This window comes from Onychostruthus taczanowskii, unplaced genomic scaffold, assembly GCF_017590055.1.
Source record: "Onychostruthus taczanowskii isolate IOZ18803 unplaced genomic scaffold, ASM1759005v1 scaffold161, whole genome shotgun sequence".
In the NCBI taxonomy this organism is placed as follows: domain Eukaryota; kingdom Metazoa; phylum Chordata; class Aves; order Passeriformes; family Passeridae; genus Onychostruthus; species Onychostruthus taczanowskii.
The window spans coordinates 726,293-744,257 of record NW_024498807.1 but is presented as its reverse complement, the minus strand read 5'-3'; the positions used below and the strand labels follow the sequence as shown (position 1 = coordinate 744,257).

Below are 17,965 nucleotides of genomic sequence, written 5' to 3'. Positions count from 1 at the left end.
GGTGAAAAAATCCATCTTCTCTGGTATCCCAGATTCACAGCAAAGCTCTCGCATCCTTGCTTTAGGGCACCAAAAGCAGCTGGCAGAAGAATCACAGGTTAGTTTGAGCAGGCAGCTATGCCTGGCACTTCAGATTGCATAATGAACACACAAGATTGCATAATGAACACACAACATCACCTGACATGCAAGTTAAAGGCACTCTTTGGGGAGACCATGGTATAGGATAACCACAAGTCTCATAATTTTTTGTGTATATGTAATGGGAATCTTCAGGCTACCACATTTCTGGCTAGCATATATTAAAATCTTATTTCTACATATTTCTTTGGCTTCTCTAGCCCAATTATCACTTACTGCTTTTGTTTAGGAATGTCTTCCAACAGCATGCTAAGAAAATCCTGGAAAATGAACAGAGGAGCACAGTTAGTATGTTTACGAAGCCATAACCCTGTGTCTTCATTGCTAGTGAGAGATTAAAGACTACAGATAACAGAATGATAAGAAAAAGTTTATATATCCACTGGTGATATAATTACAACATAATATATATTTTTATCTATACATTATATTGTCAGTTTTCCAACCCATTCAAGCAATGAGTGTCAACACTGAAAGAAAATGCACTTGAAAAGCCTGCTGACTATTTTAACACAATTCCATGTTCCTACTTTTTTAGACACATACAAACTACTTAAAATTCTTAAAGGCTGAAGATTTACATACAAAAGTTAAGAAACACCAAATTTAAGGGTGTTTACACTCTCTTCCCTGTGCTTATGTTATCACGTTGTCCTTCATTACATAACTACATAAAGCTTTTTCTTCCTTAGTGCACATGCCTGATTAGACTACATCTACTCCTCATTCCATGACAAAATTTGCAATATTGCTGATATTACCACATTACCTAAGGAGTAAACTCTTCAAATAAAAGGTAGCTAGAATTTCTTTCATGGTTTTACAAAAACGATGAAATGCCAGTGGAAGAACATTACTATCATCCTCACTCATGCCAGTATGAAAAGCCCTCTTAAGAAAGTTACACCTGACATCACTAAAAGGTTCTCTGGCACTGTATGTTCTACATAACTTGATCTTAATGACAAACACTTTGAGAGAATACACTCCTTTGATCAATCACATAACAATTGGATTTATTAATATGAAGCTGTTTCATAAAACTAGTGCATCTGCTTTATTATTACTAATCTTCGTGGAGACAAGTTTCATAGGCTAATAATGTTCCTGACTTCAGTATACAAGTACAGCTGACTGTACTGTGCAACAATTGCAAATTGTTCCTCTCTAAGGTCTTGAAGAATGCTTCCTAAAAGGCAGAAATCTTTTATTTGTGGACCATGCCATAACAGTCAACAAAAGATACCATTTCTCTGTCTGACTAGAGCATTGTTAGGGAATCAAAGTAAGATTGATTGCAAATTGTAAGTACTGGTAACATAGTTAAGCCTTCCTTCTTTAGATTATAAGCGAGACTCAGGCTGCATTGCAGTGGCTGCAAAATTGGCTTATAACAAAAAGTAAATTGCATAGTGCTGGGCTCAGTGTTGCTGTGACAAGAACGCCGTCATTAACTGTACTAGTTAATTATAACTGTACCAATTAACTATTTTTATTAACTGTACTAATTAACACTATTTGCACTGTGTATACATTAATGCAGCTAGATTCCCCAGTTAGATTCCATCAACTTTCCATAATCAATCACACAGTGGATGGTTTTATAATCGGTATACTATATTATGAAATTAAGCATCTCCTTTGTTTTCCAAACATCAAAAAAAAGGCACTGTCATTCTACATGCCTTCTTAAAATTAGGATTAATCTATCATATCTTATTTTAACTGCTCGTATTTCAATGCCCCAAAACAGAGTAGGAAAGCAAATTACCAGTTACCTCATATTAGCATGGCTTTTAACTTGATAATTTGTCTATTATCAAGTCTTCATGACACATGTCGTTATAGGTCTGACTTTTCAGCTGTTTATAATTTTGTCATTTTAACTATCTGGAGTGAAATTTTACTCTCAGGCTACTTTTTCTTCCTCCACAGATGAAATGGTTCAGAAGTGTCCAGGAGAAAAGTCAGAGGGTAATGTGGGGGTTTTTAAGATTTAATGCCACTTCTTTAAGATGCTTTAGTAATTTTGCACTTAGCAGCAAAGACTTGTGAATGACTATGGTAATCATAACTAAATTCTGGATCAGACCATAAAGCAAATTATACTTTATAAGTCCGCAAACAATTCCGTTTCCAAGGTATTTTTATTTCAAGATGAAAGGGAACAACAGATTTAACTCTGTTAGGAGTACCAGCAACTTGCACTTCTTTCTTTTTATTTATAGTTAAAACACTCCAGTCATTATTTCAAAAGTTCACTCAAAGCAATTAGTAAGTGAATTCTCTCATAAAAAGAAAATGGATTTTTTTTTTAAATCCTTCTCAAAGATTCCAGATTTGCGTTACTCATCTGTAGCTAACTCAACTAAAATAAAGCTACTATTAAAAATCTACTAAGCATGCAAGCAAAATGAAGGAAAAAGAAAAACTGATTAATGTTTCACATCTGAAGTAATTTCCTTGCACCTGCAGTTCCTGTCTGGGAAAATTACTACAAACACAGCTTAAAACAAGACTAGTATTCATAACATGGGCAATTTTTCACTGTTTTACTTTCCCTCATTCCCACAATTCCCAGTTCCTGGGAACTTTTACAGTTATTCTGGACAAGGTGAAAGTATAGCACTATAATATTTAAACTTGCCATTTGAACCTCTATTTATTTTCAATCTTTTATTCATTTAATCACTGACAGCATGTTTGTTCAAGAATTATCTTGAATAAGAAACTTTGTACTAACTTGACTTCATTGCTTCTGCATTTACAACTCCTGCTGTGATTCCTCATATACCTATACCAGGCCCCAACAAAAACCGCAATGTTAAAGATTTCTTACAAAGACAGAAAATGCATTTTAATTGGATATAGCCCTATTACATTTGCATTTTTCAATGACCAAAAACCAGTATTGCATTAAAATTCTCTTTCCAATAATTTCACTAGGAGCTGGATTTAAGCTGATGGTAGACAAGATAAAGCCACAAAAGTAAACAGTAGCAGTTTTAATACACCACACTCTTCCACCATATCAAGTGGTATTTCTAAATGAAGAAAAGCACCTTTTTTTTTTCTTTACATATATTAAGTAAATAGTTATGGATATATTGCACATATCCAAATAAAAAGTAGCTGAAGAAACAAAAGTTTAACTTTTGCTCTAATAATTCAGTAACAAAACACTGAGCAGTTTTTTATCCAATAACCAAAACAGATGTTTCTGCATGTAGTATTTAATCTTAGGAGACTGGAGTAGCTAAGCTACAAGTTGACACTTCATAGGAGAAGTCTCTAGTGTATGTGCTAGCTAGCTACCATGACTAGTAGCACAGCCTGATGAACATTTTGTCAGTCTACTGACACAATTCACCCCACATCAACCAGGAGCAACAAGCTAACATTTTCTTACCAAAATCTGAGCACCTTTCTTACCACCAGCTTAAAATGCCAGGCTTCTTCTTCTTGTTAGCAGTCTTATGACTTTTGTAATTTTCCAAGTTTTTCTAGCTGTGTAATAGTGAGGCATAATTTTTATGATTTTGGACATTAATGTAGACAAGGCTCATATAATCACTGTTATTTTCCACACTATGCTTATGGTCACAATAACATGGCACAGGAAACAGCTGCAGCAATGTTAACTCCCTTAAAACCCGAAACATTCCCCCACAGGGCAGAAATGCTGAGTTAAGAGTTACTTAACTTCATAACTTCTGGGTGACTTGACATACAAAAGAAATCACAAGTCTGCAAGCTATTTGTAAGATACCTGGGCATACATCTCACCCCTTAAGAGTGAAATTCAAAACAGTATGCATGCAAGCAAAAAATCATTGGGCTGGAAGAAACAGCAAGTGTTAGACTTTAGTTACACAAAATCAGAGGCCCTTACTAAGTGTTTCACGGAAACATTTATCACTGTCTTGAATATCCTCAAATATTTCAAGCATAAGACCTTCAACCTTCAGCAAAGAAGGTGGTTTCAGAAACTCACTTATAGCCCTTCTCTTTTCTCTTCCCTTGCCCCTCACTGTCATCACACTGCTCTTCTAGCAATGCTAAATATTTGTTGTGTTGTGGGTTTTGTTCCAGGCATTTTTTTTTACCACAATGAGTTCAGTGACCTGGTTCACAGACACCCCCATGAATGGTTGTTTTCACAGCATTACTGAAGCAAGAAGCTGCACTGCTGTTTGTGCAAGCTGGATTCATCACCAGTGACAGGATTCCTAGAACTTTGGGCTCAGAGAGCTATGTAATTTTCTAAATCAAAACAAAACTAGAGCCAGTAGTTACACGACTTTTACAGAAAGACCTAGCAGGAGGTACATTTCTACTTATAACCCTACTTGGCTTTGTCCTTATAAGAAATAGTGTGAAATTAGAAGCACTGAATGAAACAGCATGCAGATAGAAAGAAAATAAATTCAGAAATATAAGTTCTTCTCAGAAACACAGAGGAATCAGGGAAAAGACTTGACTGATCACAACCAAAAACCACATGATAAAAGATCACAGGCAGTAATTCCAGTATGGCAAATGACCCTATCTTTGAGAACATCAGTACCTATGAACATTGGCCTTTTGAAGTATAATGTTAAAAAAATATCCCTCATTGTTTATATTATCAGATAGTAGCAGGGTGTGATTCAAGTGTCACCATGAAAAAAATGTTCTGCCCTCTACCAGGTGGGAATTCTACCTATAGTGCCAAATTACAATTGCCTCTCCCCTTACATGACAACCAGAAATTATGATTTAGGCAGCCAATCCAAACATTTGGGTTGTTTGTTTATCTGAAAGGTGAGGAACAAGCACAATACCTGAGAAAGAACAAGCTGCCCATGGAACTTAACGACAAATTTCCGTAAAGATGCAAGGTATGAGACCTCTCCTATTTTCCTTGCCAGAGATCGTAAAAGAAAATAACCCTGCAAAAAATTGAGGCAGAAGCTATGAGTTTTCTGATATCTAGAAAACTGAAGTCTTTTTGATAATCATAAAGCAATCTTAGTAAAAACCAGCTGACAACACTCACCTTCAAATAGTGAACCTGCATGAAGATTTTTTCTGCTTTAAGACCATATTTGACAACAGAGGCTCCAGACTCACTCACTTCTCCTGTGCTCTCCTTTTTGGGCCTAAAATGGAAACACACTACTTAAGTTTTGGATAAGTAAAGAGATAAGTCATACATTACAGGTTCTGATAGTTGAAAGCATTGTGTGGCATTAAACACCTGCGACTAATTTAGTCTTTTTCTTCACCATAAGAATATAAATTTACTTAGACAGTCTAACAAGTCAATTTTCTTCAAAATAAAATTCATCAGTAGGTTGGTGTAGTCTTTTTACAGTCAGCACAACACTAGGTTGCATGTCATTTTCCAATGCAGACACCTTATGAACAAAGAGAAAAAAATAAACAAAACAAACATTTTATGAGAAGGGGAAGTGGAGGGGAGGGCAGCGAAGTCACTATGTTCAACTAGAGTTTTCTCTTTTTTCTTGCAAGAATAACCTCTTTCATCTGCATACAGTAGAGTGCTGCAGAAAGTGTTCTGATTTTCATTTTTCCATTTGGATTGGAAGAAAAGTAGTTCAAATTTTAAAAGCGGAAGAATTTTGCACACAGGTTTGAGGTTTACAGAGAATAATGTCTAGAAAAAAAATACTATTTACTGCCTGATTTAAAATGCAATACTGCATCTGGTATGCCACGATCTACAACAGTTAAGTGTGGAGGACTTTTAGACTCTAAAGAGCACAGACTGAAACTAAAGAGAAGCTATGCAAGCATTTTTTCTTTATTTGTAAGAAGTGCTTTCACAGGCATAGTACTGAAGATAATCTAGATTTTTTCCTTCCATTCAGAAAACATCTCAACTAACAGTAGTCTGAGAACAGTAGCCTGTCTTTGGAGCCTAACCCTGTGATTAAAACAACCTCTCCAATTCTAAATGTGGATTTTGAAATGGCCAGTCTTCAAAACCAAATGTCTTTCCCTTCATTTCTGCAGCATAGGGGAAATATGGGCCACAGTAAGGCAAGATCCTTCAAACCACACCACTCATGCAGGAGTGATTTCAAGAGCTTTGTAATCAAATTTTTTTTCTATATCTGTGTCTCATTTGAAGGAAGTGTTCTTCCTTTTTTATATCTGTGTCACAGTTTCTTATTACAGTTTTGTCCGAGTGCTAAATCAGGGTATTTTTTCAGCATTATTATTAGGGCTTGTGCACATGAAATCCACTATACACAAAATTTTCATAAACTGAAACTGTTTGAAATAAAATACAGAGAAAAAAACAGATTGAATTTTACGCTGTGTTTGTGACACAGTTCTGTTCCATGTTATCATTCATAAATATCTTTCCAGTAAGATCTTCCCTCAACATTGAAAGAACAATAGCAGTCACTGTTTCCTTATTCTATAGCAACTCCAGTCCTTTCAGACTGTGTAAACATTGCAGACCCACTGTAGGAAAGCAGAAATTTCCCTTCTGGAACAGTCTCCTGGAAAAAAGACCTGCTGACATTCCATACATGACTTTTCATCATTTTGCATAAAATGCAAAATCTGCTTCAATTCCCTTAATAAATACCCCATCTATTGACTTTGATAAATGGAGTTTGAGCACAGGCTACAGAAGCCACACTAAATTGAAATCTCTCTCATAATCACAATTATTCTAAATTAGGCAACCATACTTCCTTCTCCTCTGACTTTGCGCCTGTCTAGATCTTAGGACTGACCAGAAAGAAGTATTGCATCTGGACGATGGTAGTGAAGAATTCCATACAGAAAACATATACACATTCCTCTGCAAAAGCTGTATATATATTCTTGAAAATGTCCGTAAAGGAGTGTAACTATTTAGAATGTAACACTATTCTCTGCTATCAGGACTTCAGAACAATATTTTAAAGCAATGTTTACTGTATTTACCAGACATTGAAAGTACAAAGATTGAAATTTTGTTACACTGACCTACAAAAGCTGCATCTAACCAGGTAGATAAAGTCTACCATAATGCTAAAGACAAGCAGTCTCAAAATACTCAAGATGCTATCTGGTACATTTTAGATACTGGCAAATTTCTGAAGGAGGTAGAAGATGCTGCTTTCTATTTGCTGGGATGATACGTACATTGCACTAGTAAAAGTACAATGCACTGGGATATCCTTGGTAATTAAATGTTCTGATGTGCCAGGTAGTCATGAAAACTTACACAGAGACTGTAAGAGACCATCTGAAAGCATATTTCCTACCAGATAGAATAAAACTCTTCAAACACCTACAGAGCAGTCAGAAGCATCAGGACAGAATGGACCTGACACAAGTGGAAGAGAGTAATTTAGAGTCAGATATCAACATTGGCTTGACTTAATGAATTACCACAAGATGCAGTTCAGCCATAAGAGCCAGGAGATGAAACAAGCATCAACACCAGCTTTATTCTGCAGAACAGAATGCTCTTCTTTGCTTTCCTAACAGGAGAGATGAGAGTGCTGGGTGAGAGTACTGGTGTTGATGATCACCAGCAAAATGAGTAGCAAGACCTTTTTCATAGGTGCTTTTTTCCCTGCAGGGCTCTTTCAAATTCTGTGAGAAAATAGACACAGGTCTCTTGGAAGCCTCATCCTGTATGAGCATGGATGTGCCACAAAATTCTTCTTCAATGTTAAGATTGCTCGAGCTGCCTTTCAGAGCTGCTGCCTGTTGAAAAGACACTTATCCAATTTCTTTCTTACCAGACCTTTTTTTTAAAGGTAGCCTATGACATACCACTTACTATAACATAACACCAAGTACCCATAATAAGAAGAAACATCAGGCTGATCATCAGTTTGCTGAGTGGCTTTCACCCAGTCTAAAAAGGTATTCATTTGGTGGATCAAAAATTGATAGGATCAGCTGGTAAGTTTGGGGCAAACTTTTCCAGCTGTCAGGAGAAAGCACAAATAATCATATGATCAGCAGGCAACAAAAAAAGTAATGGAAAAATGAGCTTATGCTTGGGAAGAATGAGTTGGTTGGTTTTCTTCTTCCTGAAATTATTGGCAAGAAGTAACAAATAGTTATAACTTACCTTTAATACTCTGTATAAAAGCACAAGTTAGAACCAGCCTCAGTACAGACTCAGAACCCAGACCAAGAGATTTTCTCTCTTACATGCCAATTTTGGAAAGTATGAGGACATATTTTCAGAAGGATGAAGAAAAGAAAAAAAACCCCAGTAAATACGCAAAAAGAAAATTTATTCATGTCCATGCCCCAAAAATAGTAGAAAATATTTATATCTGACTGAAATCAGTAGGAAGTTCTTAAATGGTTAGAGGAACTAGAGATATCAGAGAAGGAACTAGAGATATCAGAGAAGAAGAAATGGCCAGAATCACAAGGTGGCATCATGTGCCTGGCCTGAAGTGTTTATTGGAGACACATTTTTTAAATGAAAAATTTTTTGCTCTTTTGTATTAGCATTAGGAATACCACTATCCAAAAGGTTAGAAAAATGCTTATTATTATGTAGAAAAATGTGCAAGTCAATAGAAAGTATAAGTTTCGCTTTCAAAATAAATCAATCCTCCTTGAGTTTCAAACTACAAAGGATTATGGCCCTTAGAAAAATTATTTTGAAAATGTACACCACGTAACATTTGATTAAAAGTAACAGCTATATAAAAATACAAAAGACAACAAATGTGATTCCATAATGTTGAAAATGGAAAACCCCAATAAGCATCATATCCCAGGAACCAACAGAAAAAAAATTATTTAAACCAAACAAAAACCTCAGCATGTAAATTGGTAGTTGTGTTGGCAGCAGCTGTATAACAACTAGTGATTAAGCTTGCCTTTGCATTTTCTACTATGGTCAAATTACACACCTGAACATTTACACAACTGTGTAACCTCATTGGCTCTGCTTACACATAGATACACAATTCATCAGTAAATATAAAGTAAAACAGATCAGTGGAAGACTACAGTCACACAGATGGTCATATGCTTTTGGATTACATGAGGCCTTGAAGAGGGACTTCCATGGCGGTGAGCACTCTCTAGAGTGTCCAAATATAGTAGAGCCTTTTAGTTTCTACTGGGCAAGCACAAGAAGAAGGGCAGATCTTAAACTAATGAAATGGAAATAGTGTTCCAAAAACATATAAAAGTTGATCGTCTAGAAGACGGGCAACAATTTATTCTTCACTTCCACTTGATGACAGAAAGAAATGAAATCTACATTGTTTGAAATAAACAGGATTTCAGTTGTGCATTAGGAAGCAATTTTTAACTCTTAACACTAACTATCTTACTGAGACAGCTTGTCTCTTATGAAAACTTTTTTATTGGAGCCTTCTAAGAACGTGTTAATAAGAACCCACTTAGGATGGTCTGTGTGTTCTGCCTTTATTTTAGAGCAGGAGAATAGACTACATAATTGTTTGAAATCTGTCCCTGTACTTCCAAGATTTGGTCAGAAATCATGGCTAACTTGAACTAGGATTAGTAAACTCATTATTCTTCGTTGAATATTGTGAGGAGACAAGCTGTAGAAGCTCAGTGGATCTTGAATTAGACAGACATTCAAGACCAAAGACTGTTTGAAAATTCCTATCACACCAATCAGAACAGATTATTAATCACTGGCAAAGGAAGACTGTCTTTAGCTATCTATAAAGAAGCCTTGAGTTTAGCATCTGACACCTAAAGACCAAAAATCTATTTTAAATATAACTATTAGCAATTTCTAATCAGAAAATAGGTTTATAAAGTTTATATATTATACTTTTTCCTTGTTTTTTAAAGCTTCATTCAGCTTGGCAGTTAAATACCATACTAATGTATTGCCTTCAGCTACAGAAAATGACACTGTTATGGCTTCCAACAGTGAACTTTTTCAGGAAATGGTCTTTTATTTTTTCCCTGAATAGAAGGTCTTGTAAACTGCTCAGAGACATTTAATATCAAAATAATCCCATGGTTTTCTAAAAACTTTCTATAACAAAGGGAGAAGCAATTGTATTACAGCCAAAATATATAACCCAGTCAGTTTAATTTGCATTTTCTTTTTTTATTAGAAGGAAATAAGGAAATGCAGTGGATTTAATGAGATGATTCGGATGTATATCCTTTGAAGGGAGAAAATGTGGAAAACAGGAGAGAGCAAAAATACAAAAGCGATGATGGTGCTATCATATTGTTACCTTAAAACTTGCAGCTCTTCTTCAGAGTTTTGCACCTCATCTCGGAGTTGGCGCCAGCGAAGTAAAGCTTTCAATTCCTGTTGTCCTTTTATTTCATCATGTGACAGCTACTTAGTAAACAAAAACACAGATCACTGATTGCTGTTTCCCAACAGACAATAATAATTTGCAGAACAACAAACTTGGTTTGTTTCTCTTTAAGGTGCAGAAGAGGCAGGAAAGGGTATCAATATCCATGATAAAAAAATAACAGTTGCTGCTGTGAGACATAATAGCAGCACTAAGGAAAACAAAAGTCTCACTGTGCACATCAAATCAATAGTCAGTTCAATAGCTCTGACTGAGGAGAGAGATGGGCGTGTTGCTTTCCCTTTAGCGAATGGCAAGAAACAAACTGAATTTACAGTAGAATACCTGACATAGAGGTTTTGGTTCCATCCTTACCCTTCCCAAATTGAGAGCAAAGAGCTACATTGTGTCCTGGCTTCATTCCTCTTTCCTACTATTTCTGCCATACTTCTGAAAGCTCTCTGTTGTGTTTTCCCCCATTTATGTAATATTAACAGATTCCTGCTTATGAAATAAATGCCAGGTTGCCAGCTGACAAATAATTGTTTTGAACATAATTATAATTTATGTTTCTCTATTATAAGAATAGATGGGAAATTGGGGAAAGCAAAAGCAGCTAATACTACCCTGCATTACATCCAATCACAACTGAAATTATTCTCAGGAACTATGGAATACACTCATAATCCTTAAATTCTATGATTGTATTGCATCAAAACTACTCAATAATGTTCAAAAGGTATGTCTTACATGATAACAAGGGAACCAATCACACTGTTCTTTTGTTTTCTCCTTTACACTCAGCTCCAAGAAAGATGTCTACTACAATCAAAATGCTTTCAAGTGACTAACAAAAGCAAAGAATTAATGTGAACAGCTCATGGCAGTGTAGTTATGCTCAATGTAAGGGCACTAATGAGTTTTAGAACCAAAATGGAAAAGCCAAGTGTTTATACAGCCTTTCTCTCTTTCTTTTTCCAGAAATATGGTACATAACAAGGTACTCTGTTTAGTTTGGTGCTATAAATATGCCAGATACTTAATAAAATGGAGATTTGGAGCAGTTCTACCATGCTTTTCCTCAGATGGAAATCTGCAGACTAAAGGGGCAGAACCTGATGAAGGTACAGGAAGAAAGGACTGACACATTAAATGCTTGAAGTAGCAGAGGTACTACAGAAGTAAGAGTTGCATCAGAAAAACACTTTACTTGCTGACATGCAACTTATGAACTTTTCACCTGACAGGGGGCAGTGATTTCTAAGTCTCTAACAGGACAGTAACTTGGTGGGCAGTGGAAGAGAAAAAAAAAGTGTAAGTGCCAGGTGTGCCCCATTTAAAATCATCTATTTTGCTTTGAGGTACACTTCTTGGTCACCCATTGGACGAAAACAAACAATTTTTATTAGGTGCCTGGAATATTACAATACGCAGTAAGACTGATCATTCTTCCAGTTTCAGGTATACAACAGAAGTGGAAGGAATGCACAGCAATTTTTTGATAATTGAATTTAATAACTGAGTATAAAACTTGTGGGAAGGTAATCATTGACAAACAGATGTTTCTATTCTCATTTGCACTGACTCGCTTCCTCTGTAAAGATTTGTATTCATTGTGGAACACCTTTTTTTTTCTTTTTTTAAATCAAGTAAGCATACAAATTCCAATACCATTTTAAAATATGTTACTTCATATCACAGTTTGTGTTTTGGGGTTTAATTTATATCTAATTCACATATAATTTTGATTTCCATATTAATTTTGAAGCAACATGTCATCACCTTACCTGTTGTGCCCTAGCCCAAAATATATCTTCTAAAAAAGTGGCAAACCCTTCACTTATCCACTCTTCTGTCCAATCACGAGCACCAATGGCCAGTCCAAACCAAGCATGAGCAATTTCGTGGCACAGACGAGTTCCACAGAGATGGCTTCCTCCTGGCAGTACACTTTGTGACAGAAAGATGATGTGTGGGCTGCATGAGAGAAATAAGTGACAGAATCCATTACTGACCTGTTAGAACATGTATTTTGCATGGACATAATAATAACACAACCAAAGAATGGCCTGAATTGGATGGGACCTTGAAGATCCCCTGATTCCAACTCTCCTGCTGTAAACAGGGACACCTTTCATTAGTCTCAGTAGCTCAGAGACACATCCAAACTGTCCTGGAACACTTGCAGGGATTGGGCATCCACAGCTTCCCTGGGAAACCTGTGCCAGTGCCTCACCATCCCCAGAAGGAAGAACTTTCTCCTAATATTCAACCTAAACCGATTCCCTTTCAGCTTGAAGCCATTCCACCTTGTCCTGTCACTACATGCTCCATAAATAGTCTCTCTCCATCTTTCTTGCAGGCTCCCTTCAGGTCAGCTTTATTAGCCTGTTAGCTTCTTACTAGTGTATGCATGCTAGGTCATGACTAATAGTTTATATCTCAGGAATTTGTAGGAATTAAGTCGTACTTTATTGCTGGTTGGAAGAAAATCAAACTAAAATTCTACCATACAGCTGTAAGGTATTTGACCATCAAACAGCTATTAATTGTAAGAAGTAACTTCAACCAAAGTTTTATATTTTTCATGTTACAAGTCTGATTTATTTCAATAGAAACATTTATATATAAGCCAGGATAACAAAATACAAGCAGTATTAATATTGACAAGTATTTATCATTTAAATGATCAAAGATGGAAATAAATAAAGGAGAAACACTTAATAAAGAAAACAAATCAGTATCCAAAAGTAGAAATTATCATACAGAGTAAAGCACATGTGTTTGTCAAAACTTCAAACAAGCTAAGATACCATCTTGTGATAAAAGTTGATCATTTTTGCAAATGTAGAGATAGGAACACATATTTTACAACAACCAAAGAAGCAATAAGCAGTAGATATCTACTTTTCACAACAGCAGGGGAACAATTCAGTCTGTATCTACTCTGCTTTGTACTCAAGCAAGAAGAAGAAATTGCAGGGGAAAACTGTTATGAGTTGTCACTCTGCTATTGAAAATACCCTGAACTGCAAGTTACTGCAGTTCCCAACTCATGTGCTATTGTAAGGCAATTTGTGCTATGCTAATAGACTTTACAGACCTTAACATCTCGAAACGGACACAACTTTGAAACTAAGTACATCGAGGAAATAAAAGTAGCAGAATTAACCTTTCCGACTAATATCCAAGGGGTTAACAGGGCACCGTGTCACAGATGGGAGTAGCAAGGACAGAAACCAAAACCACCATTCACAGAATGTTCCAGCATTAACCTATGCTATCCATGATCTGTATTTCAACTCTTCTCTCACTTTTCTCTCAGTTACAAATAAAACACAAGCATACCTTCAAGACCAGAGGTCTTTTAGGTCTAGCCTTCCAAGCATGGGAGGGGAGTCTATGGCATTAAGACATTTCCAAGAGTCAAATATTATTTGTCAGCATTCCAAAACGCTTCCCCACCTATCCCACCTTCTGTTGGAAATGTTAAAACACCCACAGTTTTCTTGGAACCAGCTCGATGTCTGGTACTGGAATCATAAAATATGATACACACGTAGATAGAAAAACATACTCAACAAATATCTCCTTATAAAAAGAAGTAGTTACCCAGCCAAGGAAGTTAACACATTTCAATCAGACAGCATTGTAAGACACAATGTAAGACATTAAAGTACTAAATCAAGGAATCAAGTAACACAAAAAACGCAAGTAAAACCAGCAGCTCTCCAAATCTTTGCCAAAAGGAATTCTGATTAAAAGAATGAAGGGAGAGAGAGATGGGGAAAAGTCTGAGTGCAGAACACGATAAATCTTTTATTATAAAGTCCCTGATGAGAACAATAACTACAATTTTGAGGGTATTATTTTGGTCAGTTTTAAGTAAATGACCTCCAGTTGTGGCATGTGTACAGTGGTACAAAGAAAAACTGCAGAAATAGACCAAGCAAATAACATTCCAGACATACTGGTGGCAACATTTCAGCCACTTGGTTAAGCGAAACAAAAGTAACTCCATGCCTCATAAATAGGCTCACAGAACAGTCTGCAGGTCTATTGTGGAAAATATACAATAAAGATTGTAATTCCTGCTTTCTCCAATCACTTAAAAAACCAGAAATGTCACATTTAGACAATATTCTCTTTTACAAATCACTTCAGTAAGGAAAATGTATATGAGTTAAATTTTGGCCAAAGAATATGAGCACAGCTTCCTACAAGGCTAAAATAAGATTATGTGCTGCAGCAGAATTTAATTTTAGATTCTGAGTAGAGCCAGCAACTTCCTTTCCTGAGAACAACTTAAAGTATTTATTTTATTTTGTTTGCCCTGGACAAACAGTACTATCTCCAATTCAAACCATTGAAAAGTTCCCATTTTTCTTAAGAGTAATTTTATCAGACTGAACATGTCTCTGGAAGATGTCCAGCACCGATTAATTTGGAAGTTTACATCTATGTATTTGTTTAAAAAACATATTCTCTATTTTCAATAAATATTTGAATTCCAGAAACTCAGCTCCACTTATACTAACCAAATCTACCTTTTTAATATCATCTAGGATATGCAATGTTCTTAGAATTGTAGAATGGCTTGTGTCAGAAAGGACCTCAAAGATCACGTAGTTCCAACCCTGCCGCTGTGGGAAGGAGCACTTTCCAACAGACCAGGTTGCTCAGAGCCCCATCCAGACTGATCTTGAGCACCTCCAGGGCTGGGGAGTCCACAGCTTCTCTGGGAAACCTGTTCCAGAGCCTCACCACCCTCCCAGAAAAGATTGCATCCTAACATCTAATCTAAACCTTCTGTCTTTGAGTTTGAAGCCATTCCTCCTCATCCTGTCACTACCTGCTCTTGCAAAAAGTCTTTCTCCATCATTCTTATAGGCTTCCTTCAAGTGCTGGAAGGCTGCAGTTAAGTCACGCCAAAGCCTTCTCTTTTCCAGGTTGAACAAACCCAATTCTCTCAGCCTCTCCTGACAGGAGAGGTGCTGCATCCCTCCAGTCATCTTGGTGACCCTTCTCTGGACGTGCTCACTTGAGCAGGTTGATGTCCTCTCTGTGTTGGGAAAATGTTATGAATGTTATTAATTGCACACTGTTACTTAGCAGTGCTGCTCCTAAAGCACTCCATAATTTAAGAAACTGTGTAAGAGAAAAGTAAGATAATTTGACTGGCAACTAAATTACAAGACCCAAAAGCTTTTTTTTTAACCTTTTTTTACCTTTTTTTTTTTTTTTTTTTTTTTAACAGGAAGAGAAAAGGGGCCTTCCTACCATCTGTTTGATTTACTAGAAACAAATTATAAGGCTTGATATTCATTTCTTTGATTCTAATTGAGTAGGAAAGAAACCCATCCATACATTAGAAATGGGCAAAGACGTTTCACCTCAGAAGTTACATCAGGACCTGACAAGGACTGTGCAGCTTACAAATGCCTTTAGCAAGTAGGGTCCAAAGTTTCTAAAGCAGGCCAGAACAGGCAAGCTGGATATGGTAAAAAAGATGGGAAACCTTTTCCAGTTAACAAAAAAAAACCCAATAACCCTTCCAGTCGTTCCCAGGAAGCTGGACAAGTTCCCAGTGGCTCTAAGAGAAAAAGAAGATAATGACTTGTTTTTGACAAGTATACACTTGATTACCCTTCTAAAACAAAAGAGCATTATTCTGACCAGAATCCCATGCTCATAACTTAGATATTTACACCACTTGACGGGAAGAAGGAACAAGTTCCTCCTCCCAGTTAAATTGCAGTTAAGGGAAATCTCGACACTGTAACTATGGCATGAATGCATATAAAAGAAAAAACTGTGTCCCAAAGGGAAAGAAATTGTTGTTGTGAAAGACCAAGAAGAGTCCTGGTGTTCCAATCATTCAAATCCACCCATGTACACATACTTAACAGATAGTCTCTTTAACAAATAAAAGGTTTCCAGTGAGTCCTAAAGAGCTGAACAATAATCTGCCCATCTGAGAAGCCAAATCTCTAACAGGAATTTTTCAAAACTTTCTCTAGATTCATGACTTTGATGCAAGTGCTGCTTTGCATACAGTCTGCAAGACTGTTTTATCTTTGGCTGCTCACACATAATCAGATGAGACACACAGCACAAACCCTAGCCAAAAGTATGCGCAAGAACCTAAATACACATTTAAGATGGGAACCTTAAGTTAATTTCTAACAAACTTGTTCCATTCATTTTCCCTCTTAACACACAGAGATCTGCACATACATTTTCTTGCTGCACATACATCTTTCTTCTTGATTAAAATAACAGACCCAATTCACCTAGAGAAATAATTAAGTCAAAAGTAGCACCAAAAATCACTATCACAGATACTGCTCACATATACATATTTATTTTTAATTTTCTATTGAGAAAAAATGTAATTCAATAATAAATAGGTGAGACAGTTATTGTAGTTCTAAAAAATCCCTTCTTAATATTGTAGAAGGGAGCAGCGGAAGTCCCAAATATTTTCACAGGAATACACTAAAATTAAGGTATACATTTAAAGATTACTGGAATTTGGGAAAGTTAGAGAAATAAATGACAGTTCTTCACAAACAGTTCATGCAAATTCTCATCAGTTGCCTTTAACCTTATGTTTGTTTGTTTTGCTCAGCCTGGTAGTGGAGGGGCCACAGAGGTGGCTGCTGTGAGAAGCTGATGGAAGCTTCCAGCAGAGCCATTCACTGATGGCTCTGAAGATGAACATGCTGCTGGCCAAAACTGAGCCAACTGGAGTTGGTGGAAATGCCTCTGTGATGACATATTTAAGAAGAAAACCAAAACAAAGTCACAGGGTTTTTGCTCCTAATCAGAGAAGAGAAGGAGGTGAGAACATGTGAGGGAAACAACATGGGGACACCAAGGTCAGTGGAGAAGGAGGGGCAGGAGGTGCTCCAGGCACCGGAGCTGAGATTCCTCTGCAGGCCTTGGTGAGACCATGGTGAAGCAGCTGTGACCCTGCAGCCCTTGGGGATCCATGGGGGATGCAGAGATCCACCCACAGCCCATGGGGATCCAAGGAGATGCAGAGATCCACCCACAGCCCATGGGGATCCATGGGGATGCAGAGATCCACCCACAGCCTGTGGGGGAGGTGCCCAGGTCGGAGTGGGCCTGGAGTCCTGGAGGAGGCTGTGATCCAGTGGGACACCCGGTGGAGAGAGGGCCCTGCTTCCAGGCTGGAGCAGCCTGTCCTTGGAGGGCTGCACCCCCTGGAAAGAGAGACCCATGTCACAGCAGTTTTGGGAGGACTGTGCGCCCATGGGAGGGACTCACATTGCAGCGGTGTGGCTGCTGCTCCTGAAAGAGGACCCACACCTAGGAAGCTCACAGAGAACTGTCTCCTGTGGGAGGGAGCCCACGGACTCACAGGGGAAGGACTCCTCTCCCAGAGCAGCAGAAGAAAATCTTGGTGATGAACTGACCAAAACCCCCATGCCCTGTCTCCCTGCACTGTCTGAGGGAAGGAGGGAGGGGCTGGGAGAAAATGGTGTGGTAAGGTCCTAGTTTACTTCTCATTATCC

The 17,965-nt window shown here is 37.3% G+C and overlaps 1 protein-coding gene across 1 annotated transcript in view; it reads right to left on the bottom strand.

The window, feature by feature from the left end:
• Positions 1–353: 353 nt before the first annotated feature.
• The window catches only part of LOC121333283 (aminopeptidase O-like), an 81,947-nt gene continuing 64,335 nt past the window's right edge, over positions 354–17,965 (bottom strand). The window contains exons 6-10 of the mRNA XM_041399492.1: positions 12,212–12,401; positions 10,356–10,462; positions 5,180–5,282; positions 4,965–5,072; positions 354–401 (exon numbers count right to left, since the gene is read on the bottom strand). Of these exons, the coding sequence (XP_041255426.1) occupies positions 354–401; positions 4,965–5,072; positions 5,180–5,282; positions 10,356–10,462; positions 12,212–12,401 (556 nt within the window). The remainder of the gene's footprint in view (positions 402–4,964; positions 5,073–5,179; positions 5,283–10,355; positions 10,463–12,211; positions 12,402–17,965) is intronic.